This window comes from Hylaeus volcanicus, chromosome 1 (assembly GCF_026283585.1).
Source record: "Hylaeus volcanicus isolate JK05 chromosome 1, UHH_iyHylVolc1.0_haploid, whole genome shotgun sequence".
Taxonomy (NCBI): Eukaryota; Metazoa; Arthropoda; class Insecta; order Hymenoptera; family Colletidae; genus Hylaeus; species Hylaeus volcanicus.
The window spans coordinates 2502415-2529038 of NC_071976.1; the positions used below are offsets into that span (position 1 = coordinate 2502415).

Below are 26624 nucleotides of genomic sequence, written 5' to 3' on the forward strand. Positions count from 1 at the left end.
TGGCTATTCAGAAGACTTATTTACAGCAAGTATTAATTTTCACTACCCATATGCAATCTCCAAGGTAAAATAGGTTTTAGAGGAAGCTAGAGCGAACAAGCCAAAGCTGTATCGCCCAAAGTAGAGTTATCTCGACTGTCACTGTTACAGAATACCAGCGATAACTCTACGGTGAAGTAAATCGATTTCAATCGATCAAGTGGAGGCGGTGAGTTCCGCGAATGCACTTTTGGCATCTGAAGAAGAGCCTCCATGAACACGTGAAATTTTAAGACCTGGTAAACGAACGATTGGGTCAGTAGGTCACGTCCATAGTACACGTACTGAAACAACTTTAGCAGACGTACGATGTAGTTCAAGTAGTACCTCGAAAGATAGCAAGAAAAGGATTGATAACAAAACTGCAAACATACATTCCCATATGTTGGTTTTATTCTCCGAATGAATTGCTTAATCGTAACATTTAATTCGTTAAAAATCCAAGTCTGAAATACCATTTATACTTGCTACCAAAAAAGCTTAATTTTTTTTCAAATCAACTCTCTATCACGTTATCGTCTTCGTGTCGCGATTGTTATTAATGTTTACGGTGACCGAAATTGCGGTCGACTGGGGAAGGAGGTTTCAGAGGGTCGTATTATTTGAATTCAGTTCGACCAGATTATTCGGTTTTGATTAATCAACACACAACGCAGCGGTGTCTCAAAAGATAGCCGGCCTGGAGGAGTTATGCGCGCAGGGACAACCATGAGTTATTGCTGTCGCGTTACCGTGGCCTGTTGTTCCATTGTTTCTATTATTACATACGTCAAACCCGCGAATGAATTATGCATGTTAGTAAACGCAGAAGTTGATTCGCCGGGCTAACGACATACAGTGCCGATCAAAGATTCGGGTAGCAGCATTTGCGTTTCCTGGATGGGGCTGAATGCGTGACAAATCGTGTGTGTGTCACATTTCCATCATTCTTCGTTCAATAATGGATAGAAAATGTTTAGCGAAAGGTTTTTTCCCGTAAACACCGTGTGGACTTTGCGAGCAGTTTATTTGAGTAGTCCCTGTACGAGCAAGTAGAATGAGGAAGTAATGGACAGCCACAGAGGTCGACCTAAATTTGGCTTTATATTTATTTACTAGAAAACACACATTTCTATGAGAAAAGTAAGAGTTTTTAAGCAACTCAGACAGGCATTATTACAGGATCATTGTTCTTTCGAAACTTCGATGCTAGTAGAATAATCGAGCATTGGTCAGACATCTCAAGTGTCTCCAAAATGAACCTACCTTTGATTTTTCTATACACTAATAAGTCACAAAATGGAGCGTGAATCGTACATATGTGTCTCGCAGCTGTATATATCCATAGAAGAAAAGAAGAAGGTTGGTTGAAATAATGATCGAGTCGCAATTATCAGTTCTCGATGCTCTGTCGAGGGACTCTGGACCTGAGACCAATGAAACGGGGACAATCAGATAGTGTTGTTCGTGATCAAAACAATATTTGTGGGAGTTATTGCAGGCCAGTTGGCCGAGTATACCGTAACGACCGGAGTATATTGGCCCCGGAGATTACAGTTGGAATTTAAGTGAGGAAAAGTAAGTTAATTAAACGAACGCAGAGACAAGGACGGAATGATCGATACAAGTGTTGAAACCTGTAGCCATTACAGAAGTCAATCTTGTAGGACTATTCACGGAGAGGTTATAGGCAATTATTGATCTTGAGACATTTTTTAGTAGCAATTTAAAACCAATAAAAATGAAAAAGTATAATTACTTTTTGAACACCTTTCCGAAAATATTATCAATTCATTTATTAATCGGACAATCGTTTCAAAAATATATCCCATTTAAATGACACCCAGGCTTGCGATCGCGCGATACTGAATTGCACGATGAAAATTGATAATACCGGACTTTTCAGTGGGAGATAAATGTATGGATAAAATAATATATAAAAGGCAAGTATTTATTCGGAGTTATCGAGTGATTAAAAATCCCTTTGTACGTGGCGCGTGTAGATAATAATTCGAGCGGCAGTGTACCTACGTGTGGACATTGGAAAGCGATGATGCGTCTGCGCGTAAGTCGATGTAATTATTTACTGGACGCATTTGTAATGGGTTAATTACAATGTTACGCTGTTGGCCATTACTTCGACGTGGATGAGTTAATGGGACGATAATACACTTTCGGTAACTTGCTTCGCCGCCATTCAGTCTGCGCCTGAAACATGTGCGTGGAAATTGGTTAGGGTGAAACTATTTATCTCTGGGAATAAGAACGGAGAATAGGAAATTAATATTTTTAACTTAGAAAGGGGTTCGTATGATACTAATTCTTTTACAATTAAAATATAGAAATTCGTGAATTATTCTGAAGAGGATTTATATTCAGTAATCTAATTTATGCTTCTCAATGCTATTGCCTTCGATCTTTTTTTTTTTTTTAAATCATAAGTTACCATAAATTACGAAGATGTGAGAATGCGTGTATAGTTTTAATTGGTCTTTAAATACACCCTAACCGGCTACGGTTAAACCGAGGATATTTTTCAACTTTATTACGCTGAAACAATATTTTCGGAACAACAGCTTTGTTTCGTAGTTATTAATTACGAAAAAGTTGGAAAGTTAGCAAATTGAATTAACTCTGGCATTTCTGGCCCCGTATATCAGAGTGCTACGCATTAATTTCTAAAAACAGGGTAACAATTTACCTGTGCTACCTTCTATGGCGGTAATTAATTGATTAGTCAATCTTTTATTTTGTACCTAATCGCCAGATTAAAGGCGTTATTTGCTTACGAGCAGAACGCGCCGGTATTGTCGCAATTACATTTTAACGTGTCGATCCGCTGAACGAGTCCTCCTCGTAATTGAAAACTCAATACTCCCCCGAGGGGAAAATGTTTTCCTTATTGCAGCTGGGATCCCCGTCGAACGAAGAAATTGATAAACGACGCCTTTTCATCAGGCGCGGCGCGGCAGCTCACGACAAAATGTAATTATAAATGTAATATTGTATCTCCAGCATTCCGTCGTCGGGGGCAGAAAAGTTTCCAACTGTTTTAAACCCCGACGGCGAGATATACTTCCCTGGTTCTGCGATATACAGTGCTGTGCAAAAGTCTTAGGCCATTTATGGTCTTGTCACATTTTCTACATTATCTAATCTCTAACAGCCTCGAAACGAAATTTTATCTCGATAGAAACTTGCAGAAATTTGAGTTTTATCTGGCACCCAACGTGTCAACTATCTCACTTGGAATGTTTTGCCATCGTCATACCTCATGCAGTCTATCTGCATTCTTTGGCCCTCTTTTTCTTCGACTCTGTCCGAATAATTCCAGACACGTCCAATAATACTTAAATCTAATTAATTTCAGCAGACCAACTCCAACCTTTACTTTTTCGTTCTCCTCTAAATTACTACAGATTTATTCAGGTGCGAGCTTCGCATGGCTAGCCTAATACTTTTGCAGAGTACTGTATACCACCTACCTCCCCTATCCGTTAAACCCCCTCGAACCGCGCGAATTTCTACAAGTTCATCTGAATTAACAAGATGAGAATCGCGGTCCCATTCGCCCCCGCGACCACTTTTAATTGTTTTAATCCAATTTCGAGGTACGCGGGCCGCGCGGGTTCGGCCAGCTCAGACTTCGTGATTATCGCGACGCGAGATCTCGCTTTTTCCTCGGAGCGGTTCGTTTCTTGCGATGAATTCCGTTTAACGTTCGCCACCCGTTGAATAGCGAGTTAAGTTGTCACGCGACGTTTCGCCGCCGCCCCCGCGCCCCGACCGGTTGAATGAGCATCGTACGTCTTATCTATATGATATATTCTGTCTATTAGCGTTGCCAGGGCCTTTGTTAAAAATGTGATGAACGGCCCGTCGCGGATGGTGGTGTAATTGTGGGAGAAGCTATTGTGAACGGGACGGATGCTGGAGCATAAATGCGAGCAGAAGATCGTCGAGGACCAAAGGAGTTCTTACTAACTCCCGGAGGCTGGGAAAGAACAATTATTTGGAGAGGATATTGCGCAGGTGTTCGTTCCAAATTTTTGGTGTATGTTCGTTACAGGTTTGCGTATTGGGGGTGGGAATTTTTTAAGGCGGGAATTTTTAGCGATGTCTATCGAATATCGTCCCTGAAAAATTCCTAATAAAAGTGAAGAGAAATGTCTCTGATCGACGATAACCGTGTCAGAGTTAAACTCTGATCTAACGAGCGCCTATATAACATAGTACAAGGGTGGTGCTCGTTGTACCTGGTCACCAGAGGGCAAACTAAGCGATCCCTTTCCCGCAAGTGGTCGATTCATCTCGGATTCCTCTACATACAATCCTCGATCGACCACCGAACGTCGAGGGGATGAGTCGATTTTCGAGTGTCATCGAGTACGGTTCGAGTTTAGCATTCTGGACGGACCTTGGACGAGGGTTCTATATCTCGAAACTTCCATCCAAAGTACAACTATAACTCTGCAGTTCGAGTCTACGACGAGTTCTACAGCCATCTATACCAATAACAGAGCTTGTGGAAACCACAGCGAACAAAGCAAAGCCCTCCTTACAAGGGAAGGAGGGACGAACTCGCAAACCCTTCCAGGGGGATATTTCCATGCCCTTGCTATGCTAAACTGCCATAAGTAGCTCGAGTTCCGCGAACGGGAGACTTAGTGACAATAGGATAGGCTGGAAAAATGTTGCCCACCAAACATTGAGATCTTTCAGACACTAGAGACTTTGAAATTAAATTGAACTCTAAACATATATCATTTCTGACTTCCTCCACATATATCAAAAATATGGCGAGTGACAAATCTAATGGAGTAGCTCCGTACACCACATTTTCAATAATATCCGAGCTATACTTGGTACAGTGACCACTTTCTTGCGTGCACCAAAGCAAAGTGACTAAAATGCTTGGACCCACTTCTAGGAAACCTTAACATTAACCCATTCCACGTGCATAAACAATTAATCATTCGTACAATGAACCACGTTGAAGAAAGTAACGTGGAGAAATATGGTATGCAAACTCCAGCCTTGACTTATTCTCCGAAACTTCGAGTTTTCCTGCGGAGGTGGGACTAGAATTCCGTAAAAGAGATCGAAAGATCGAAGGTGGTTCCGTGATCGGAACGCGAACGTTGGGGAGTTTTGTTAAGAAAAAAAAGAAAAAAAAAAAAGATTCGTACCTCAGGTTTCAACAGCTTGTTGATACAGTTGATTTTGCTGGCCAAGATTTCCAGCTCCAAATGTTCCTTGCAGACCTGTCGAAATAAAGAATCCCTGGTAAGTTTATCGCCCTTGGAAGGGAAATTTATTCCAAGCCGACGGAGAGGGGAGAAGGGGAGGAGACCTACCATTTTCTTCGTCTTCTCCTGAAACACGTCGGTCTGCTGCAGCTGGAAATCAGAAAGCAATTTACCATTTACTTTAACCGTATTGTTGATAGGGACTCGGTGAGCCGAGGCGAAACTGAGAGCAAAACAACGAAATGCACTTTCGGTTCACGCGAAAGGTTTCCTCGGTCCCATCCACGGGGTAAACTTACGTGCTTATGGATGCAGTTGTAAGCTGGCCTGATGTCTATCACGCTTTTCTTCCGCGGGATTTTCTGCAAATTAACTCAAATCGTTATTAACGCTGTGCGAGCACAGTTTGATCGAGTGGGCTGCTTGGATGCAAGGTTGCCCCTGGGTGACGTTCACGATGCTAGAGAGTGTAACAATAGCGATAATAGAAAAAAGAAATCAAATTCCTTGTCGGAATTTTTATTTTCCGAGTTCAGATTTGGAGTCACCGCTCCCAAAAACCCTTGTGTACCAAGTTTCATCCAAATCGAATAGATTGTACACCTTATAAATTTTGAGAGTTGGTTTCACCTCTTTAACTGATAATAAATTATGGTTCATCTAGTGATAACGAGCATTGATTAGATAGCAGAAATTCTCCCCTGCAATTTGCATTTTGTTGGAATTAAATTCAACGATCGTACGCCGAGCTACGGCAGTTTAAAGTTTCCTAATGTAATCGATTACGACGAATGGAAAGACGGGTCTAGTGGCCTACAGAAATACACCAGGAATGCGTACGCGATTCCGAGAAAAAGGGGTAGGTCGTAGACGCAGCCGTCCGGCGTATTTTTCTTGGAAGGCGCTGACAACAATCACAGGCGTGCATACTAGCATTTCTGCTTTCCCAAGGGATGTTCATTGGCGTAACTACTACTTTTTTTCTTCGACATCATCGTTCGACCAATTGTTAAGGGGATCTTAGAGTAAATATTTCAATCTATAAAGGGAGTTTATAGATTGTTTCTTTTTTCTATCATACATTCGAAACTTGAAAAAATGTCAAAAAATGATCTCATTCAATATAAAATAGTAATAATAAAAATTCCGAATGAACTTCTTTCACCATCCAGGGGCAATCTCTGCAGCTTGTATACCTTCTCCGCTTCCTTCTGCAGCGCCAGGAAGTCTTTTTCGGTCGCAGCGGCCGCCTTCGAGTTCTGAGATCGATGTCGAACGGGAGATGAATTAATAAGCGGGTTTCGTAAATAGAATGGAAACGTGCGCTGTTTTTTGCATCCCTGTATGATAACGCGCAAGACGAGCCAACGTTTCCTCTTTCGATCGCGAAACATTTGCATTCGTGCAAGCGTAGCAATTCGAAATAAATTTCTGTTCATGAATTTCAATTTCTGTGCCATTCCGATTGAATATTTTCATTTCTAAGTCCATTGCATCTAACTCACTTCTGATTGATTAAAATTAAAGATCTGAAACCCCATTTTGGAAAACAGTTCGCGACGAGAATAAAGGACAACGAGCTTTAATGACTTTCATAACGAATGGCTCGATTGCCAAAGTAATTGATTTTTGTGGACGTCTGCGATAGAAGGCCCGTTAGAGATAAGGGAGACTTTGACGTATTCGGTCAAACGCGAGTCGAGTAAAGCGGGGAACACTCGACACGCCGACAACTTCACGTCCAATCGAATTAACCTTTCCGCTCGTTAAACATCGGGGGAACTTTCGATCGTGCCGTTGACCAGAGTTCAGGAAACACGAAGAAACACAAGGGTCAGCGACGCGAGCGATCCTGTCCAGCGAGAAACTTTAGACTTCGGAGCGATACCGAGGCTAGACACACGTTCGGCGCAGGATGACGCAGCCAAGTGTGATGTGACACAATTGTCACGAGGAGACACCCGTTACACTACATCTGTGTCTGTACTTTACAAATCGAGAGCCGACAATGAGATAATAGGAAAATTGATGAAGGTTCGATGTAGATTAAAATGAGCTGTTATAATTTCGTGGAAGCAATAGTCTCGAGACTATTAGATAATTCAACATTTGTCGCAGTATTTAATTTTTTAACGTCGCCAAATTTGCTACTGTCTCAGCTTTGGAATTAATTGTTTTAGTTCCTTAATAAAGAGTCGTAACATTCATTTCAGGGCGATGCGGCGAAAATAGAGAAGCATTCCACCCCGATCCGAATGTGTCCTTAGCCTGAACGATACGAATCACTCCGAATTTCCTTGGACGATTTAATCAGCGAAAACGTAAGGATCCCGTTAACGCCGCTGCAGCGAGTCACGAAATTATGCGATGGATACGCGAAGTCTGGACAGGGATTCGTGCGCGACTCACCGTGATCGAGCAGACGAGGACGATCAAGATCATAACCCAGGTGAGAAACGTGACGATCCCGCAGTTGGAGCCCAGATTAATCGCGTGTCTCAGCTTAACGTCGGCGAGCAGGAATTGATATAGCTGAAACCAGAGAAACGTTTTCATTTGGCGAGAAAGCTGTAGGGCAACCGGACTCGAGAAAATTTGTTTAAATTTTAGAGAACGGAAAGGTGTGCTTTATTTTCGTAATTAAATGTGTTTGAAACCCTTTGAAGTTAATAAGTTAAGGAATCGTATAAATGACTATACTGTCGCATCGAGAGAGCTACCGACCTAATCACCACCGGGATTAAAAATAATTAATTCTGATGGAGACGAAACGAATGCAAGTATAAATAACGGCGAGATCACAGATGTATTTCGCTTCCAATCGTCTCGAAGTGACAAAGTTAGTTTGCGGAAATGTTTGCAAGGGTTAGGCTCGTGGTGAACGCGTAAGGGAGGAGCGAGAGCGATACTGACCAGCCAACGGGGCCCGAAATTATTCGTTCGATAATATCTGGACAATTTTGCGCCGTCCATGGTACGTCTGCGCGCTGTAAACTTGACAATTTGTCGCGATTGTCACGGGCATCGCGTAAATTTCGGTCGGTCCGCCGTGAATTGAACGAGGCAGAGAGAGAGGGAGGTAAAAAAAAAAGAAAAAGGAAAAACTGACAGCTTTGACGGACCGTTTGACAGAAAATGGTGAGCCCGAAGCGACTGCGTCCCTGCGACAACGGCGGTGGCCCCCGTAGCGATCGATCACGGACAGTGATAACAGTAAACATCGACGGTACAAATTGATGCGGCATATTCAAACAACGTCGGTGACGATGACGATAATCCTGGCCCGGGTCCCTGGCAAGAACGGACACCCTCGTAACGACATTATCTTTTCCAACGATCGTGGCTTCCACGCGTACGATGGATCCGATCCGTTTTATCGCGTCCCATGGACCCTTCTTCCATCGATATTTGCAACCTTCTCGACTTCTAACCTCGGAACCATGCCGATAAATTATTTTTCAACTTCTTACCACGCTGTTATAAAGTGTCTCTTATGGTTTCAGCGATATTAGCAAAAATATGGATAATTATAGAGAATAAATCATGCTATATTTTGCATGTCGTCTGAAATATTATTTTCCATTATTACGAAAAGTATGATTAATTTTTCGCGTCCAAGAGAAAGGCAATTAAGATTAGAAAAACAGTGTCCCAGCCCGCGATAAATAATGTTATGTGGAAAGTATCGGGGGCCAAAGTTCAAGGCGCCACGATAATTATTTACCGAGTTTGCTATGAACCAGGTTGAAAAACATGCTTTCGAGAAAAACATGATTAAAGTTTTAGTCGCGTTCGCTCGTCGACCCAGCATACCTTTCCGAATGAATTCATAACTTCCGTAATTTTCGGAGTTTCGACGGTTCCCGAAGCTCAAAATATTCCTGGAAGTCCGCACTTTCTTGAATGTATTGCAAGAGTAAAAAGGATAAATGAAATCGATTTCTATACACTGGTAATCGCGTCGCGAACATGGCTTTTCATTTGAGAAACTAAAAGGATTAATTCTGAAGAACAAACGCGGCGTTGTCAAAAAATAAATCTAAATTACTGTACATACTATATTGTACTTATTATACCGTGGATCTACTCGTGATTTTGACGACCTTCAAAAATAGTACGAAACAAGCATCGTGTACTTTTTCTATTGTTCCAGAATGAAGTTTCATCCAGCTGGAAGTTTTCACGATTGGCGTGGCAGTCGATATGTTAACGGTTGAGAATCGACTCGACGGAACGGAAACGTTGAGGCACAATCAACCACGGACAGATGCTTATCACGTTCTTTGGAATCTCGTCCCTGTTGAATGCCTACCGCACCGTATTAAGCCGATGGCGTCGGAAATAGAATTTCATGACTATTTGTTGGCGACGTTTGGACGTTCCAATGGGAAAGTCAGGATATCAGGCCCGTGCCACGGAATACAGTGCAGCTGTATAAAAGACGTCCCTGTAAATTGTGGCGTAAATTGAAAATGTTTTGAAGGTGGAAAGTGTTTGCTTTTCAGCGAACATTTCAACGGCGCGGTTGGCTCTTCGAATTTCTGCGAAATTTCACTTCGCCCTTTATTCCCTGATTGTTATGTGGGGCGGGCCACCATGGCTTAGCAATTTAAATAACCGTTGCGTTTTTGTTATTAGAAAGAAACGAGGGGAAGCGGGTTCTCTGGAACGAATCGAGTATCAAGACGACTTTTTAGGGTCATCGAATATATAACGAATAAATATAGAATGAAAACTCGGTACCTATCCTTTTCATTTCCAGAATTTTATTCGAGTCCTGGTATTTTCTGTAAATAGTTAATGCACCGCTAAAACTAGAAATATGTCACGGTATTGGATCGACGATACTGATTAATTTATTTCAGAATTTTAGCTGTAATGAAACTAATTCGAGTATAATTACGTGTTAATATTCTGCAACGCGATATTAATGTCGTTCATTCCGTACTTATCAATTAATAATACCAATTATTAATGCCAATTCTCTCCCTGTGGTGTTTCCATAAATCCAAAATCACCTGTAATATTATCAGAATTCAAGTTGTTTCGTTTAAAAATAGTACATACTCATCCGTTTGACCACAAATTTTAAATTCCTTCTTTCGGACACTGAAATTTATTTTCATTGCGGATAACGGATACACCGTTTTAAATATTTTTAGTAATATTACGATTTCTGTCGACTTGCTCTTTTCGCGTTCTATGAATGCCGGCAACGGTATCGATGACGTAAACTTTTCATAGAACCAGGTATCGCGAATTGAAATGTTGAAGGAGGACGTGAAAATATGTTTCGAGTTACACGTGTTCGCGTTGAAGCGTGTGACGTTTATTTTTCCCTCGAAAAATCTTGACCAACGGTCGCAGTTAAATATTTCCACGGGCATACAGTTAGCGCCGGAAACGGGATTTCATGGTTGTTCGCTATCGGAATGACGATGTCGGAAGTCCGTTTCGTCGAACAAAATTAAAACAAATTCGTAACGCCATAAATAAAAGCGTCCCTCGCGGACCAGCGATGGATAACGAAAATCCTGAAAGAACGGATACTTGTCCCAGTTGTTGTTCTCCCTTTCGCCTAACCACCGATTTCCAATTTAAACAATGCACTCGCCAGCCCGCGTAAATCTCCGTGTCGCGCTTACGTTGTTCCTCTAATTTCGAAAAATACTTGCTTCGAAAAACTCCGCACAAAAGGAAGGGACTGGGACGATTCGAAAATGTTTGAAAAAAAAAAAATGTCGAAGCGTTGGTAAAAATGTAAATGTGGCGGCGAGCACGGATCAGGAGTTTGTTAGATTGGATTCCGTTGGAAAATTATCGATGCGCGAGACCTAGATCACATTTTGTTTATTTGTTTCGTGTACAGGGTGTTGCGAAATAAAATCATAATTTTTCAGAAGTGTGTACGTTACTAAGTGGAGGATAGAATCGAGTATTCAATATTTTGATTTTCCTCGCGTTGAGTTTTCCATAGGAAAATTTTGGGATAAATTTATTCATTTTGAGAAATCTCGAAGCCCTTTCGGGGGCACCTGGTACGCAGTGTACCCCTATCTAGTGCTACAATCGAAGGGAAGCCGACTATGCATGCAAAAATAAATCGAAAACGTGGAATAACATTTCCTTGGAACTTCGTTTTCGAGAAAATCGATTTTGAAGATGCATGGCTTACGCGACCGCTTCACTGATAAGTTTAGCCTTCTTGAATATTTCCTCCTGTAAGAAATCGTTATCGTCGACTCCGTATTACTTGTTCACTTATCAAAATTCTTCCTGAATATAATAATTTAGCTTCTGGATACAAAGGTACTTTGGCATACTTCAAAGCATCTGCATTAACATATTTAAATTTCAACTTCGTACATCACCATAGTATTCGCGATAAAAATTTGTCATTCATGTTTCCATGGACCGAATTTACGAATGGAATATTGTGTTGACACTTGTGTTAATCGCGAGACGAATGATCTAATAAGATCTTGATTGTATCTGTTTCGAAAGTGGTACACGTATCGCAGAAAATCGTCGAGATTTCGACAGTGCGCGTTTTCGGAATTGCAGGCCACGGAGATGAGGCCACTACGACTATATTCAGTGGAGCACAGTTTAAATTCAAATACGGCGAATCTCTCGAATTATCCTGGATGGCGCATTAAAGCAAATCTTTCCTGGAATATGTGGATGTTTAATTTGGTCCCTTAAAGTCGCGGATAAACGTGCACACGGTGTTACGGTCGGAGGCTCGATACTTAATCGGCGTTGCGTGGTATATCGCGTAAAACGCGTCTCAAAATGCGGGAACGTGTGCGCGCGCCTTCGTACGTTGCTTTATTGCTGTAGAGTGCAAGGACTTACAGCATTACTTAGGATAATAATCTCGTAACGTACAGCATGTTCCGCCAGAGCGGTGAATAAACCGCAGGAGATAACTTTTTCATTTTATATCGCATGCCTAATTCACGTGTGTACTTGAACTGCGAAACTTCAGTGGGCTTTTCTTTTTTTAATGTTGCAGGTGGAAAGATTAATCGTGGATCTTATAATGGGTTTTCCGAATGGGTTGGAGGCTTTCGTTCATTTTGTATAAAACGCAAACGAATAAGAACGATGTTTCTTATTAAAGCGCTACTTTAGTAATTTGATAAGAAATCTTAGTAAACCTAGTGTTCGACGTGACAGATGACACGATTTTTTAATTACTCGATCGAGTGAGCTGTGTATAAGGGATGATCCTAAAATTGTCGAACAGACTAACTTGGGATTTAGCGGTGACCATTCGAAGGTAGTTGCAGCAACCCTCTGGGAGGGTTGATGCAACGGTCCCAGCGATTCCGTCGTTGTTGAAACGCCTTCCGAAAGTTCTACCTCTTCAGCGTAATCCTCGCCTCTTCCCGAATCACTTCAACTGTGCCAAATCTCCTTTGAGCTTCGTCTTCATTCTACGGAAGATGAAAATGTCGCGCGTGGCCAAATCAGGCGAATAGAAAGGATTTTCTTCGCGTCGTCGTCGATTTCGAGTAACACTTCTTCAAGAATGTCAAACCTGAAACACGTGGTGCTTTATTTAACGAGTGGTATCGAACCATTACTATTTGACATTATCGAAATGTCAGGGAGAAAAATCCAAGACGAATGTGTGTTTAGTAAAAATAGTTTGACATACGAATAACTTACGAGAATTGTATTATTTATTCTTGTACTAGTTATTTCTGTTTTTTTCTTCGATCTGTCGATCCAAATACTTGGAGGATGTTCTCGTGTACGTATAATTATTTTGTATAAACGATGTCGATACGATGCTAGCCCTATCGCTGGCTTTAGTTCATTAATTCGAAACAAAGGCGACTCAGCAGGCACCGAACAAGATTAATCTAATCTCCCTGGCTCCCACAGCATCGCGCGAGATAGCTAGTGGCAGAGATGGCACTGAAACGTGTTTAGATACTATCGACTCATCCACGTCAGAAATTGATTCCCTTGTATCGATCCTTCGAATACAATGTTGAGCCAAAACGTAATCCGATTAATGATTTACGGTCACGATTACCGTGCAATCAAACCAACCTATTAATGATTACGGTTGGCGAGTAATCGGGACTGATTAGCAATGCAGGTAATCGTAACGTGATTAAGTCATTAATGGTGTAATCATTGTGCTACCTTGTTCTTATGTCGTCTAGATCTCATTTGCGACCGTATCGACTCTGGCAGGGTCAGAAAATGTTTCGTCACATTCGTACAATGATTTTCTTGACAGTATCACCTACTTAGAATTCTTATTTCAGGAAGACGATCGCTGTTTACTCGTCTTCGATGACTAAATAGTTCCAGAATTGCAATTTCGCAATGAGATGGTTATCAAAATTAATTTGACATTGGCGTACCCATTGGCGAACCATTAAACCTCGCTCTACTTTTAAAGCATTCAAGGCTCACAGTATCCAAGTCTAGCTCTTCTTCTCTGATACTGTCAAAGACGTATATATCCAAGAAAAAATAATTAAAAAATCCTCGACCAAGGGAAGAATCCCTGCCAACCTCAAAACAGTCTATTTACCTTCGCGCGAATAACTTTCCGCCGTTGTTTTTACTCATTCCGAACGTGTCGACGAGTAGTTGGATTGGTCCCATCGCTGGCAGGTGGGTACTCGAGTGGTCGTCGTTCGCAGCCGTCGCGACGCAAAGTCGTGCTTACCGAAACAAACTTTTCGGTTACGTTCCGCCCGGCGACGGGAACTTGAAGCGAGCGCCGAATACTTTTTTTCGCGACAAGCAGGAAACGAGATTTCGCGGCCGCTCGGGCGTCGAGATGGCTATGCCAGAAGCGTCGAGCGTCCGTCAAAATTCAGAATATTCACGTCGCCGTCGTGTAGGGCTCTTCTGGCCGCATACCGCGAGTCTTGAGAGCGGCTCGCACAAAAAATATGTGTAATTAAAACTCGTCGCTCCGGGGGATGCCACGGGAACGCGGACGGGAGAGGGAAAACTACGAAACGGGGGAGAAACCGAGGCGAAACGATAGAGACGTTCTGACGGGGGACCAGCGAAAGGTTAGAGGCGGAATAATCAGCAGTCGAAATCTCCAGCAATAACGATGTTAACTCTTTGACGCACGCCAGTGTGACAGAAACCATTTCCACTGTCTGTACATCTTTGCCACAGACATTTGCATCTGTCTCGATCGTTTATATATTGTGATTCCAGCGTGATTTACACGAGTGACGAGTTTGGAGATAGTTTTCTTTTGAATAATTGCCGAGGATTGTTTATACTGGATCGTCCAGAAAGTTCGTGGCAATTTTTAAGAAAATCTCAAAGGCACACTCGAGTTTTGCACATGCTTGCGAACCTAATCCACGATGCTTCGACTTTCGAAAGCTGTCGTGGCCAAGGGAGCTGCCCTACGCAAAGCCTCGCGTGAAAATAATTTCGCAACGATCGTTACTCGCTTTTCCAGTCTCCAGACAGAGCCCCAGAGTAGACAACACGGAAGAGGAAGAGGAGCGCCAAGGAAAATGTGCGACAAGCGTCTGTGCGCTTGTGAAAAGAAGCAGAAGGCGTCGACGATGCCTGGCTTCATGAGTACAAGCGACGAGAGAGTGAAGGCCCTCGAGGAGGCCTACGCCGAGTACACGAAGATCGATAGCGCGTCTCTGTTGAAGAAACACTTGAGCCAGGCGGTCTTCGATAACTTGAAGACGCGCGTGACCAGCAACGGATCCACTCTGATGGACGTGATTCAGTCGGGTTTGAGGAATCCGGATTCCCACGTAGGTATTTACGCAGCCGATCAACAGGCCTACGACGTCTTCAAGGAGCTCTTCGACCCAGTGATCGAGGAATATCACGTTAATTTCGCCCATGACGACGTTCACCCCGAGCTGGACTGGGGAACGCCCGAAGAGCTCGGTGATCTCGATCCCGATGGAAAGTACGTGATCTCGACGAGGATTCGTTGCGCCAGGTCGATCGAGGGATATCCGTTGAATCCCACCATGACTGAGGCTCACTATATAGACCTGGAGAGAAAGGTATATGTAGAAAGATTGAAAAGCCGATTGTAATATGAACGAAGCATTCGATGCCATCGGGGTGGGATCGGCTTTTTATGCCTGTATGATCGTACGGGAAGAAAGATCGTTTACGGGACCTTTTCCGGTCCGTGGAGAAAACTTTTGCATCTTAAAATCGAATCACAGCAATGTTTTTTTTTTTGTTTCTTTTTTGATTATAGAAGTGGCTGTAATAATTTGTAGAAATGTATTCAGATTTGGAATTTGAAAACGAGAGAGTTCGCAAGGTCCATTCAGAACTGTGTGCGGTTTGACAGGTTCTCGTTGTTATTTTCAACGAGTAATTCATTTCGTTAAGTTCTCGATCGTTGATTTAAGGCGTAAAGCTCGCGCCAGAGGATTCAAAGAGTCTTGTTAGCGTTCTATTTACGGAATTTGTTTGATGACGGAGTTAATAAAGCCTTTGTTGTAGAGGCAATAATGTAAATTAACGAAGGAATTAAAAGGGAAATTACCGAGGCAGGAAGAACGGAGAGTTTAAAAAAATTGATTGTACATTAAACAGAGAGTATTCCATGCTGGAAGGTTCTCAGCTTCGACTCTCACGGAACAAACAGGCATTGAGATTTCCTCCCGCCACTACATCAACAAATTTCAATGAAAATTGTCAAAAATGTCGTCCAAGGGGTGCACTTTCGATATAACTGCGTGATATTTTTATCAGACATCTAGCAACGTCAGAAAAAATTCCTGGACGTTTGCGTTCTTCTCTGCTCGACAGGCGTTCCTCTTAAGGGTTGACTGGGAACTAAAGGGCTGGAATGCCTGCGAGTTGCGCGGCTCGTTTCCTTCTAAAGTGTTAAATCAGGGCACAATGTGCACGTACCTAATTGATTTCTGCTGGTCTGAAATCCCCTCGTCCCGTTAGCAGAGATAATTGCTTTTTCAAATCGCGTTTTATCCGTCTCGTCGCCGAGCAGGTGAGGCCAGACCGAAGGGAAGTATATAAATTCGCCGGCAAACTGCTGAAATGGCTCCACTAATCTGTTTACGCCGTTGAATCTTCCTTACTTTTAGGTGCAAGAGGCCTTAACTTCGTTAGAAGACGAACTGAAAGGGACTTATCACGCGCTCGCCACGATGGATAAAGAGACACAGCAGCAGCTCATAGACGATCATTTTCTCTTCAAAGAGGGCGATCGATTCCTCGAGGCGGCCAACTCCAATAGGTTCTGGCCAGCTGGTGAGTAATGATCGAGCCTCTCTTCGGTCGCTAACTTTCGTCAAAACTTGTAACTGCTCGATCGTAAAACTATTCGAAATTTATCATTCCACGGATTTTCCAGCCGTATTGAAAGTGATTTCAATCGCCTCGGCGCGTGTTTCAGAAACTATAGATTAAATTCAACCGTCCGAATCTGAAATAAGTTTAAACTGTTCGTCCAACCGAGTCACCCTAATCTGTGTTCGAAGGGACTGTGTTAACGGCTTCGAACTTGAAGTTACTTTTAACTGGCGTGGTGGGAGTCAGTAGTATTTTTTCATATGAAAATCGTGGCAATTTTGTGGTTTTCGAGTAATAATGATGCGATAGTTGGTGTTCGGTTAAGATTGGCAACCTCTGGCCCCGACATTCTCTTTGACTGGGCGTTCGCGCTTCGATCGTGCTGAAGTTAATTGTCCCTTTGTTCCTGCTTCCGTGAACTATGTATTATTAACGGAAAATCCGTAAAACTCTAACGGGATTAAATGCCACTCTTTTCGACGTAGTTGGTACGTTTGCAACGAGACGCGGAAAAGGTAGTTGTCACAGCTTTCGCGGAAATGAATGAACGCGTCTCCATAGGAGGAAGTTCGTGTATCAAATCTGTTTCAAAATTCATCTTAATCGTGGATTTAAATTTTGCTTTGTTCACGCGTGTTCCATTCGACGACGGAGCGAAAGGTTCATCGGGAACGAATTGGTTTTTGTAAAGCAAACTGTTGATGCTGGTCCTTTAGTTTCTCTTTCGTTATTGCACACACACATACACACACTGCAGGGTTAATCTATTTATTTCGAGCAAGTTTTACACGTTGGCTGAGAGGAGACCCGTGAAAATTTCTACATCTTTGGAATTAATTTTTTTAGTTCCTTCGTGAAGAGTTCTGTCACTCATTTCCGAGTTAAACAGAGGGACAGAAAGCACATCAACTTGAGGAACAATGCTGTTCATAGAAATATGACGCAAATGCATCTTCAATTTCAAAGTGAAAATATTCGTTTCGCGCCAGTCAATTTTTCGAGTCAGACTCTGGTTTAATTTGCTCGGTGGTTAAACTAGTTTCAGTTGGCCAGAGCTTACGTAAAACATTCAATTACAATGCCATGGAGTTCCTTCAGCTCGTTTGAAAACATTAATCCCCGGTAAGCCAAACGGCCGAAATTGGGGGTTCAAGTTTAAACGAAGATTAAGCCGAAAGTTTCTAGGATTAAAGTACATTCGGCGAAAGATAGGTTAGCGAAACGGTTAGGCGATGGGGGTTACGATTGCGTCTGCTGCTCGTCGATTTTTATACTTGATTTCCTCGACAGAAACAGTGGACACACAGGATCATTTTCAGGAATAAATATGGACTGAAAGCGACTGTGTATTTTCGAAATAATCTACTTCTTACGGTTCTAAACGCGCGTGGGATCTCTAGGCGAAACGCGAACTCGAGAATATCGCAACCAATGGCTGCCTTGTGGTTTCATAGTACGCCAGAAAGCCGGCCAGAAAGGGTCACGTGATTAAGTGAATTTGCATTAGTGATTTTCATCACGATGGCCTTGGGAAATCTCTTTACTGCTGAGATTAAACGGCTCAAAAGGGTTAAAGGATATTAAAGAGCTTAGGACCTGTTCAAGAGAGAGCCAACCGTTTGAAGAGAGTTTTCGAAGGTAGCCAAAGGACTCGTTGCCCTCCATTCAAAAACACTAAACGACGAATAAAATACATCTTCTTAAAGTGTCTTGTTTAGGAACGAAGGATGCTTCGCTTCGAGATTAACGTATTCGTTTCAAAGAATTTCTTGCAAATGCAAATTGCAACCTTTTGCGAAGAGTCCAAAGAAATTTATCTAAAAATCTTTCAGCTTAAAATTCACGTACAACGAACCTAAAGAAGTAGATCGCCGATACAGTTCGATCCGATATTTATCGATCCGACGTATCGTTAAATTCCCAACCCTCGTCGCAATCTTTTCTCCACTATTATAATTTCTTTTATTTCGCATTTTCTCTTCTTTCGGTGCTTACCAGTTCCTTTGACTTCTGGGCCCCCGTCTTTGAACGTCGCAATTTATCGAGCATTCGTTTTACCAGTAAAAGAAATAGTTATGCTACCCAGCTTTTCCATAGAGCTTCAAACGGATATAATTGAACATTCCGTTCTCTGGTTCCGATTGCCGTGTACGGGGAAACCGTCGCTTTTGTTTCTTTGATCTGCTCTAATAACAGCTGGCTTTCGTTACTAGCTGACGTTGCTTGTCATTAGGCCGTCCCAAAAAGTTTGCCGTATTTGTCAAATAAAATTGGAAACCAAACGCTGAAAGAGTATATATGTATATATTAGGGTGGTCCTTATTTTAACGATTGTTACGTACCCTCTAAATACCTTGCGAATACATAAGAAAATATTCCTGTAAAATTTGAGCTTTTCTTTTTCGTTAACCCCGATAAAAATTAATGAAACGATTCGAAATTTGGCGAACTTATTACCTATTTTAAATAATCGATTATACTAAAATAGTCTAGATCGAATTCGAATGTTTGACATCTAAAAGTCGGTGCAACTAAGTGCAACTAAGAAACGAGATTAACACACGTTCGGAGACCTTGCGCATTTACCAGACAAATTCGCGTTTCGGTGAAATCGGTCGACGGATAATTATATAATATCCGAATTTTGATATCATGTTACTGCACGTGAAGTGGCGGATTTTGCGGAGTGGAATATTCGGGTATAATTTTATAAATGAAAATCATCAGGAAATGTCACCAGTGGCGAGTTAAATTAAATTATGCATCGGGGCTGCTTTTAAAAGCACCATTAGATTTGTTAATAAAATTGGTTTAAGCTCATCTAAAATGTTTGAAAGTTGACAGTGGCTTGGACATAATGCGGCAGAGTTTGCGTTGGTTATACCGAGATGAATCGACGGTTTAACGCGATTCGCGACATCTGTTCATCGCGAATAAATGTACTAATTTATGATGGAACTGGGTGTTTGGAGTTAAGCTCGAAAAAATCATAGATTAGGGTGGATTAAAGCTTCAGTTGAGTCGGGCGTACGAGAAACTGTGCGAGACATCACAGAGAACCCATTGGGCAAATGAAGCAATTAGATAAATGAGTTTTCTACGAGTTAACAGAAGTACATTAATGAATCGACAATATAATTTGTAATAATGCGTTCGGTTTAGTTTAATAGGAGCACGTAGAATTAAAGATGACAAACGAAGGAGATAGAAACCCTAATCCTCGCTACAACTTAAGGAATTATTTTATTGTAGTCAAGTTTGAAATTTGAAATACCGTGATAAGAGAATTACACGTCTGAATAACGTCTTAAAATTTAACTTGGCCGATTGTGCTTGTTATTGTTTGGAGATTGAAGACAAAGTTTCGCGCAAGGGTCGTTTACGGGATAAGCCTAACGGATCTTGGCTTTGTTTAAATATAAACAGTTTGTGGGCATTTGGGTTAACCATGGATTAATGTTTCTGAGCCCTTTGTTTGAGTTCACGAGTGTGAAGTAATGAGATTCTAAGCCTCAAGCTTGGTAATTCGTAAATTCAGAGACGTGTACGAATTTGCGCGACAAACTGCCTTAATAATCTTGCGCAACTAACATTGTTAATAAAAACAGTCACTAAGGAGGTAATTTAAAGAGAATTGTTATATTATACAGCAAGGAACCTGTTTGACCAGAATGATCGAATGTTCTATTATCGATTTATACGATCAACTTGTCTTTTTATTAACGTAAATGATCGCATTTTACAGAGCTCCCTACAAATTCCTTTCTGTCAAGATTTCATGAAATTGTATACCAACGAAGTTTCATCCAATATTCCGTTCTTCGTCCAATTGTCCTTTGAATCTTCGCTTCATCAATCTTTCAAGTCCCTGGATTATCCTCTGCTACGTCACGATACGAAGAACTTTGCAAGCCGAAATTTTCTTCTTAACGAATCGTCGTCGAATCGACTATCGCTTTATGTTCGATGTCCGAGGATAATGTTATTCCTTAAAGAAGATTCTGGAACCCAAGTAACAAGAAGGTTATCTCGTCGCGACTGGTTGAGCGATATAACATTTACCCCAAAGGTTAATTCCGTACTTGCAAAATGCCTTTACTCTGCTTTTCATGGCGCACGCCTGTCACTTTTTATGAAAAATGTCAAAAGTCGGATCCCACCATTGAAAAATAAAAATTCAGACTTTCCGTTCTGGCGCACGGGTCAGTTGACGCCAAATCGATCATTTCTGCGCTCGATGTCAGGGATTTCGTACGAATTGAAATACATATATCGCTGTTCACGTTTGAAAATAGGGGAGGGAGGTTTAAGTCATCGTTTTACAGTTTCTAAAATTGTTTAAAAAATTCTTTAAAAAATACAAACTTTCGATGTTGGCGGTTTTACTGGTCACTGGAGAACTGGTGATGTTTTTAAAATTAATATAGAAAGGTTCACGTTTGGGAGAACTTCGGAGCCTTTACAGTGCTCCTTCGTTTCAAGTGAACGTACGTACTATATATATGTCTTGGTATACGCGCGCGTATGTCACAACCAGAGCGGAGCATTAATAATTCAATTCCGTGTTGCTTGGGGCGAATAGAAACATAGTCGACGCGATACGCATAGTCGGCGTACTGCCTTTCGATTACGTTTGCATCGGTGCAAGATTTACTTATGCAATTTGTTCCATAACGCGTGCGTCGAAAACGCAAAGAAGGGTTGAACTGCTGAATGGTTGCTGGGGAGGAATGAAAACTTAAGCATTCGAATTTAATTCAAGACCTTAATGGTTAAAATCGATGAGGTAGTTTCCGAGAGATCGAGTTGTAAAGAGTCATGTAGGCCATTCTGCATATTTTATGGTAGCAAGGTACTCTTTTCTGGGAACAGCTTGATCTCAATTGTCCTTTGATAGAGGGAGTTACATTCTCCTCTTCCCTCGTTCTCTAGGTATATCACTTCAAGACTATGTTGATACGATCGAAAATCAGTGCCAGGAGCGATCACAGTATGACGTCCTGAGAATTCTGCTCTAGGAACTTGTCGATTTCAATTGTCTTTTGATAGAGGGAGTTCTATTTTCCTTTTCCTTCATTCTCTAAGCATACCACCTCGAGACAGTGTTGCTATGATCGAAAATCAATGTTAAAGCGATCACAGTAGTACGTCGATTGTCCCTCGCGACGAAGAAGACATAATTCCACCTATTAGTTCCCGTTTCCGAACGTAAAACTATTCCTAATTTCCAAGGGGATCCCCAAAAATGCAGTACGCGACGACACATTGAATACCTAACGAAGATTTACGGTTCTGGGACGGTGGCTCGGTCTCTGAAAGTTTAACGAAAAGAAATAACTCCTCGACGCCCCTTTCGGCCCGCGCCTCGCTAACTGTATCGGTTTTCCAGGCAGAGGAATATATTTTAACGAGGCGAAAACTTTTCTCGTCTGGTGCAACGAGGAGGATCACATGCGTCTGATATCGATGGAAAAGGGTGGGAACCTGTCGTCCGTGTACGCGAGGCTTGTTAAAGCGGTTACCGAAGTCGGGAAGAAACTGAAATTCTCGCGTCACCGAAGACTCGGCTACCTCACCTTCTGTCCCACAAACCTGGGAACGACCATCCGAGCCTCGGTTCACATTCGCCTGCCGAAACTCAGCGCCGATTTTCCGAAATTCGAGGAAATCGCGACCATGTACAACCTGCAGGTGAGAAAGACCTCTGGTCGCTCTTTGTATTATTTATTTATTAATTTGGATCCTTATGAACTGTATTCTTTGAAAGTGTGACTCCTGTTGGCATTTTGTGTAGCACCTGATTGCAGGAAACCTAAAATTTTCTTCAACTCAGAGAGCGTACGCTGTGATTGATAGTACTTGCAATTCTATTCGGAAAACCCTATGCATATTCTGGAACTGAGTTATTTGTGAAACGAAAGATACGTGGAAATTTAATCGATCACAGTATAATATTCACATTTCCTTCTAAATTCTTTAAAATTTCACATACATAGTTTGATTCATCCAAACGTTTCCTCATGTCGAGTAATTAATATGGGACAAACTGTCGCTCGAAACAAATACCATCGTTTTGGGCGAATACAAATTTATTCGAGTAACGTTCAACGATGCTTAAAAGTGTGCGGTATACCTCAAGAGAACTAACCCAGAGGGTATCGCGAGGCGAGGCATATGCTTCTCGATCCTGCGCTGTGTTTTTTAACAATATTATTCCAGAATACCAGATGCTCAAGTTGGAGAAAACACCGGGTACATAAACTTGTTAGCTTTCGCGGAAAATTTTCTAGGGCTTACAACTTCATTATCCAGTCTTTACATTTATCGATACGCGATATTGTTTAAGAATGAATTGTTAAATTAATTCTCCGCAGACGTTTTCTTCCTAGCATTATTTCCTGCCGGTGTTACTTCAGCGATAGAAGGGTTGATAGTCGCGTGACAGGAAGAAATCTAAATTCCTCACGGGGCAATAAATGACACGCTTTATAGGCATTTGTGGTTGTTATTGCTAATCCGAAACCAGTGGGCGGCAAATTATTGTTTCGTCAGAATTGATATTTATTCTAACAATCGGACGATGGTTGTCCGCGTGTGTTTATTTCAACGAGAACGTTCTTTTAGTTTAAAGCAATTTCGAGGTTGGACCGAACGTACGATCGGGAATCGGTGATTATTGTTTACATTGTCAGTAATTAGCATTTATTATACATCGCTTTGAAACAGCATGTAGCATCACTTCCAAAATGGTTATACACGCATGATATTACTTCGAATTAAAGCGTGCGCGTCGAACGTGAAATTATACAACATCGATCCGCTTTAATCCGACCGAAAGTGTGACGTTTGACATCCTAAAAATGATTAAAGTTGCAAAATCTGATGCATTAACAGTGTCGCGGATTAAGAGAACCTTTTTCGTTAATTACGCGTATATTAATATTTTTCCCAATTTTTAGGTCGTCGTGCCAGTAAAAAATTCTTTGACAAAAAATAAAAAGGAAACAAAAAAATTCCATAAAAAAATTCTTACAATAATGAAGCGGTATTCAAATGGCAAGCGATAGCAAAAATAAATTCGAGTACCAGCCACCTCTATTTTCGACACACCCTTCGAATTTGGCCAGATACGATTGTCGCAAAATTGTTTGGAAAATTCGATGGAAACTCCAGGATAGAGTATATCGACAGTTTCCTTTGTAGGTGGAGATTTGATGAAATTGATAAATATTGATACAAATTTGCAAGTGATTTTCGATTAAGTGATTTGCAGTGCGCCCGCCCACGAGAACATAAATAAATCATAACCGAGTAATTTATTTAAATTTCCAATTTTCATCGTCATCAATGTCAAACGTTGTCACCTGTTAAAAACTTAATGTGTCGCGCGCAACAAGTCACGAAAACGAAATTAATAGTAACCGTCCATGTATAAAGCATGTATATCTTGGCATTATTGACTGAAAGCATCGCTGATGCTTCGACAAATCCCAAGCGTATACATTATACACTATCGTTACAAACTGTGCGTACAAAACCGCGAACAGTGAATATTCTGCTTGCAAGGAAAATATTTGAACTGGATCTTCGTCGCTTGTGGACAAAATACACAAAACTAAAATATACGATTTTATTACGCGTGGGCGTGCAGGATACCTTTTTTTTTTTTTTACTTGACGCGGCGTTTTCATTGAATTTTACCATCGCTCTGCGCGGAATTATAATGCTATTAAAAGCGACAAAATACAGTTGACACTGTACGTTAAATATTTCCAGAAAAAGTGACGCGTGTCGAGCAATTTCTCTGCGCAAGTTCGTTGCTCGCGTGTGATATACCACGCACGCGTGTTTCTACGGACTGTAGAGATTTTCTCGTGAATCGGAATCATATTTAATTGAAATTAATCAGTTTAACTTCCGGAATTAAAATAAATCCGGATACGATTAACCGAACTGTTTCGATTCAATCCGAGTCGACGTGATTTAAACTTTCAGTGCTAGAGCGTGTCGATAACGACGAGAATAATAATTTTCAAACATTCCGTGAATGTTACAGAACGTTTGCAGATATCGTTCGAACGTGGTTAAAGTGAACGAGTCTATTGTTGAAACTGTGGCCTGAACTTTGAATAAAATATGAAGTCTAAAGCACTGACATCAGATTTACTTCCTGGGGAGCTTTTATTTCAATTTCTCTGGGATTACTCGACCAAGGGTAAAATTCTCGCTTGAATAAATATACCACATCAGGTATTAAAAAATATGAAAGTGGATTCTCCTCGTTCGTTGAAGAAATTAGAAGTATGCAAGGAAATATCTCACAATGGACGACTGAATAATGTAACCAAATGTCGCGAATCAATTGCTATTCTTTATCTATGAATGAATTGAATTCTCTTGCCCTATTACAAAGAATCCTGTGCTGGATGATTGAATTTATTGATACCATTGAAATTCGTTTATTCAACACGCATACGTGTAACCGAACTAACATTTTTAATGACGCGCCGCGATATTCAGACGTGTAATCGGATTTATCATGTCGCTTCCGTCGGCTTTATCGAATTTTCAAATAATAATCGAATCGTCGATTACAAAATTTTCATTCTCCGGTTTGAAGAATAAAAGCTGAACGCCCGAAGGGAATGTATATTTAGTCAATTGCGCGTTAAACCATTCAGCAAAACGCGGAATCGCGAACGGTCCCTCGATAATAATTTCACCGTATTTAATTTGCGTGTATTTTCGACGCGCCACGGTCACGATAACAAATACATTAAACCGAAATTATCGGGCCACCGCGAAAATTCTGTCGTTTACCGCGTCCGGGCGGCGAATTCAATTCTCGGACATCTTGCGCTCGAAATTGTGTATGGAACATTATGGGATAGTTGTGTAGAACGTTATACGATGCTTTAATAGGTAGGCATGGTTATTCCACTTTAAACTGTGGGATAGCAGTGCAGGTAGCAATGCACTTTTTCCGTTTTGAAAGGTGTTTGCACGAAGCGGAGTTATTTGAGATTAAAGAGGAATTTTTTGTGCGAATATACTTTCATTCTTTAGTCTAGAAAGAATTTATAAATTAATATATTTACTGCATTTACTATTTCACTGCGTTTCGTTTAAAAAATGTACTTCGATTTCTAAATTGTAATTGAAGAAAGCGACTAATAATTAACTAATTAAACTAATAATTTTATAGTAGATGTTTAAGCACCGCCACCAAATAATATATTAAATCGATAAAAATGAACGAGAACAAGCCAGGTCCCGACCAAAGTACAAAACGAAAAATAATTTTCGGAATTTTATATCTTTTTTCAGTGATGGTTTCCAAGCTGGGTTGAAAAGCGGTAATTTCGGCAGTTTTCAGGATGGTTAAAAATGGCGGTCGGGAAACTAACCGTGCGTAAATTATTCAGATTCGAGGCACCAGGGGCGAGCACACCGAGAGCGAGGAAGGGGTGTACGATATCAGCAACAAACGACGGCTGGGTCTGACCGAGCGAGAAGTGGTTTTCGAGATGAGGAACGGTGTACTCGAGCTGATCAAACAAGAGAAACAACTGGAGGAGAGGGAGTCGTAATGCGCAGCGCCGTTTTCAAGTGGCTCGCAGCGTCGAACCGCGAAGTGTTTCATCGATTACCGCTCGTTTCGATACCATTGTTCTTGTAATTCTTTCTATAATCGAAATATCTGAAAGTTTTATCGCTCAACGTTTCCGTCGCGCCGTCAACATGCCGCCGTTACGGCCAAGCGAGGCGAAGCGCCGGTTGTTTCGAAGCGAACTTATCGACAAGTTAGAAGTTAGACCGATGCTCGAAACGTCTGCCGCATTATCTCTCTCGGATTCGGTCCGAGGAAATATCAATTTGTTATTGTTCCACCTGGATATTGTTGTTATGGAGTTTCGCCCTCTTCGTCGGGGCATTATACGCTGAAAATGATTGTATTACCCGAACGTTGCCGCGCGGTGCGAAATAACCGAGCGGGTTTGATAAATTTTGTATAACTGGTAAATAAATATGATTATTATTAGGTGTGGTGAATCG

The 26624-nt window shown here is 41.4% G+C and overlaps 3 protein-coding genes across 6 annotated transcripts in view; 2 read left to right on the forward strand and 1 right to left on the reverse strand.

Moving 5' to 3' along the window:
- Positions 1-10015, forward strand: part of LOC128872638 (amphoterin-induced protein 1-like) — a 69254-nt gene extending 59239 nt beyond the window's left edge. The window contains exons 1-2 of one of the 2 annotated variants that reach the window (XR_008456389.1): positions 7497-7716; positions 9421-10015. The gene's annotated coding sequence lies outside the window, so the exon portion shown is untranslated. Of the gene's footprint in view, positions 1-7496; positions 7717-9420 lie in introns of those variants that run through there. The other variant, XM_054115944.1, reaches the window with a different exon arrangement.
- On the reverse strand, positions 1992-8734 carry LOC128874952 (uncharacterized). The gene is made up of 7 exons (XM_054120558.1): positions 8181-8734; positions 7677-7799; positions 6464-6526; positions 5567-5629; positions 5376-5417; positions 5208-5282; positions 1992-2226 (listed from the first exon to the last, which is right to left on the reverse strand). Exons 1-7 carry the CDS (start codon positions 8238-8240, stop codon positions 2152-2154), a joined length of 501 nt encoding a protein of 166 aa, XP_053976533.1. The 5' UTR covers positions 8241-8734; the 3' UTR covers positions 1992-2151.
- Positions 10016-14785: 4770 nt separating the features above from the next.
- LOC128873545 (arginine kinase-like) lies at positions 14786-26624 on the forward strand. 3 transcript variants are annotated; one of them, XM_054119334.1, is made up of 5 exons: positions 14786-15301; positions 16361-16526; positions 21958-22259; positions 25896-25924; positions 25994-26122. In XM_054119334.1, the coding sequence occupies exons 1-4, from the start codon at positions 14786-14788 to the stop codon at positions 25896-25898; spliced, it is 987 nt and encodes a 328-aa protein (XP_053975309.1). In that variant the 3' UTR covers positions 25899-25924; positions 25994-26122. The 3 variants fall into 3 exon arrangements, with proteins under 3 accessions (XP_053975309.1, XP_053973553.1, XP_053974435.1); XM_054117578.1 differs by lacking the exon at positions 25896-25924 and having other exon boundaries at positions 25994-26624; XM_054118460.1 differs by having other exon boundaries at positions 25896-26135.

Bases quoted from the DNA above. Each gene is read 5' to 3' on its own strand.
- LOC128874952 (XM_054120558.1), bottom strand. From the start codon at position 8,240: ATGGACGGCGCAAAATTGTCCAGATATTATCGAACGAATAATTTCGGG. The intron at 7,800-8,180 runs GTCAGTATCGCT...CTCTGGTTTCAG, and splicing joins ATTTCGGGCCCCGTTGGCTG to CTATATCAATTCCTGCTCGC. The intron at 5,418-5,566 runs GTAAGTTTACCC...TCTGATTTCCAG, and splicing joins ACAACTGCATCCATAAGCAC to CTGCAGCAGACCGACGTGTT.
- LOC128873545 (XM_054117578.1), top strand. From the start codon at position 14,786: ATGTGCGACAAGCGTCTGTGCGCTTGTGAAAAGAAGCAGAAGGCGTCG. The intron at 15,302-16,360 runs GTATATGTAGAA...CCTTACTTTTAG, and splicing joins ATATAGACCTGGAGAGAAAG to GTGCAAGAGGCCTTAACTTC. The intron at 22,260-25,993 runs GTGAGAAAGACC...TAAATTATTCAG, and splicing joins CGACCATGTACAACCTGCAG to ATTCGAGGCACCAGGGGCGA.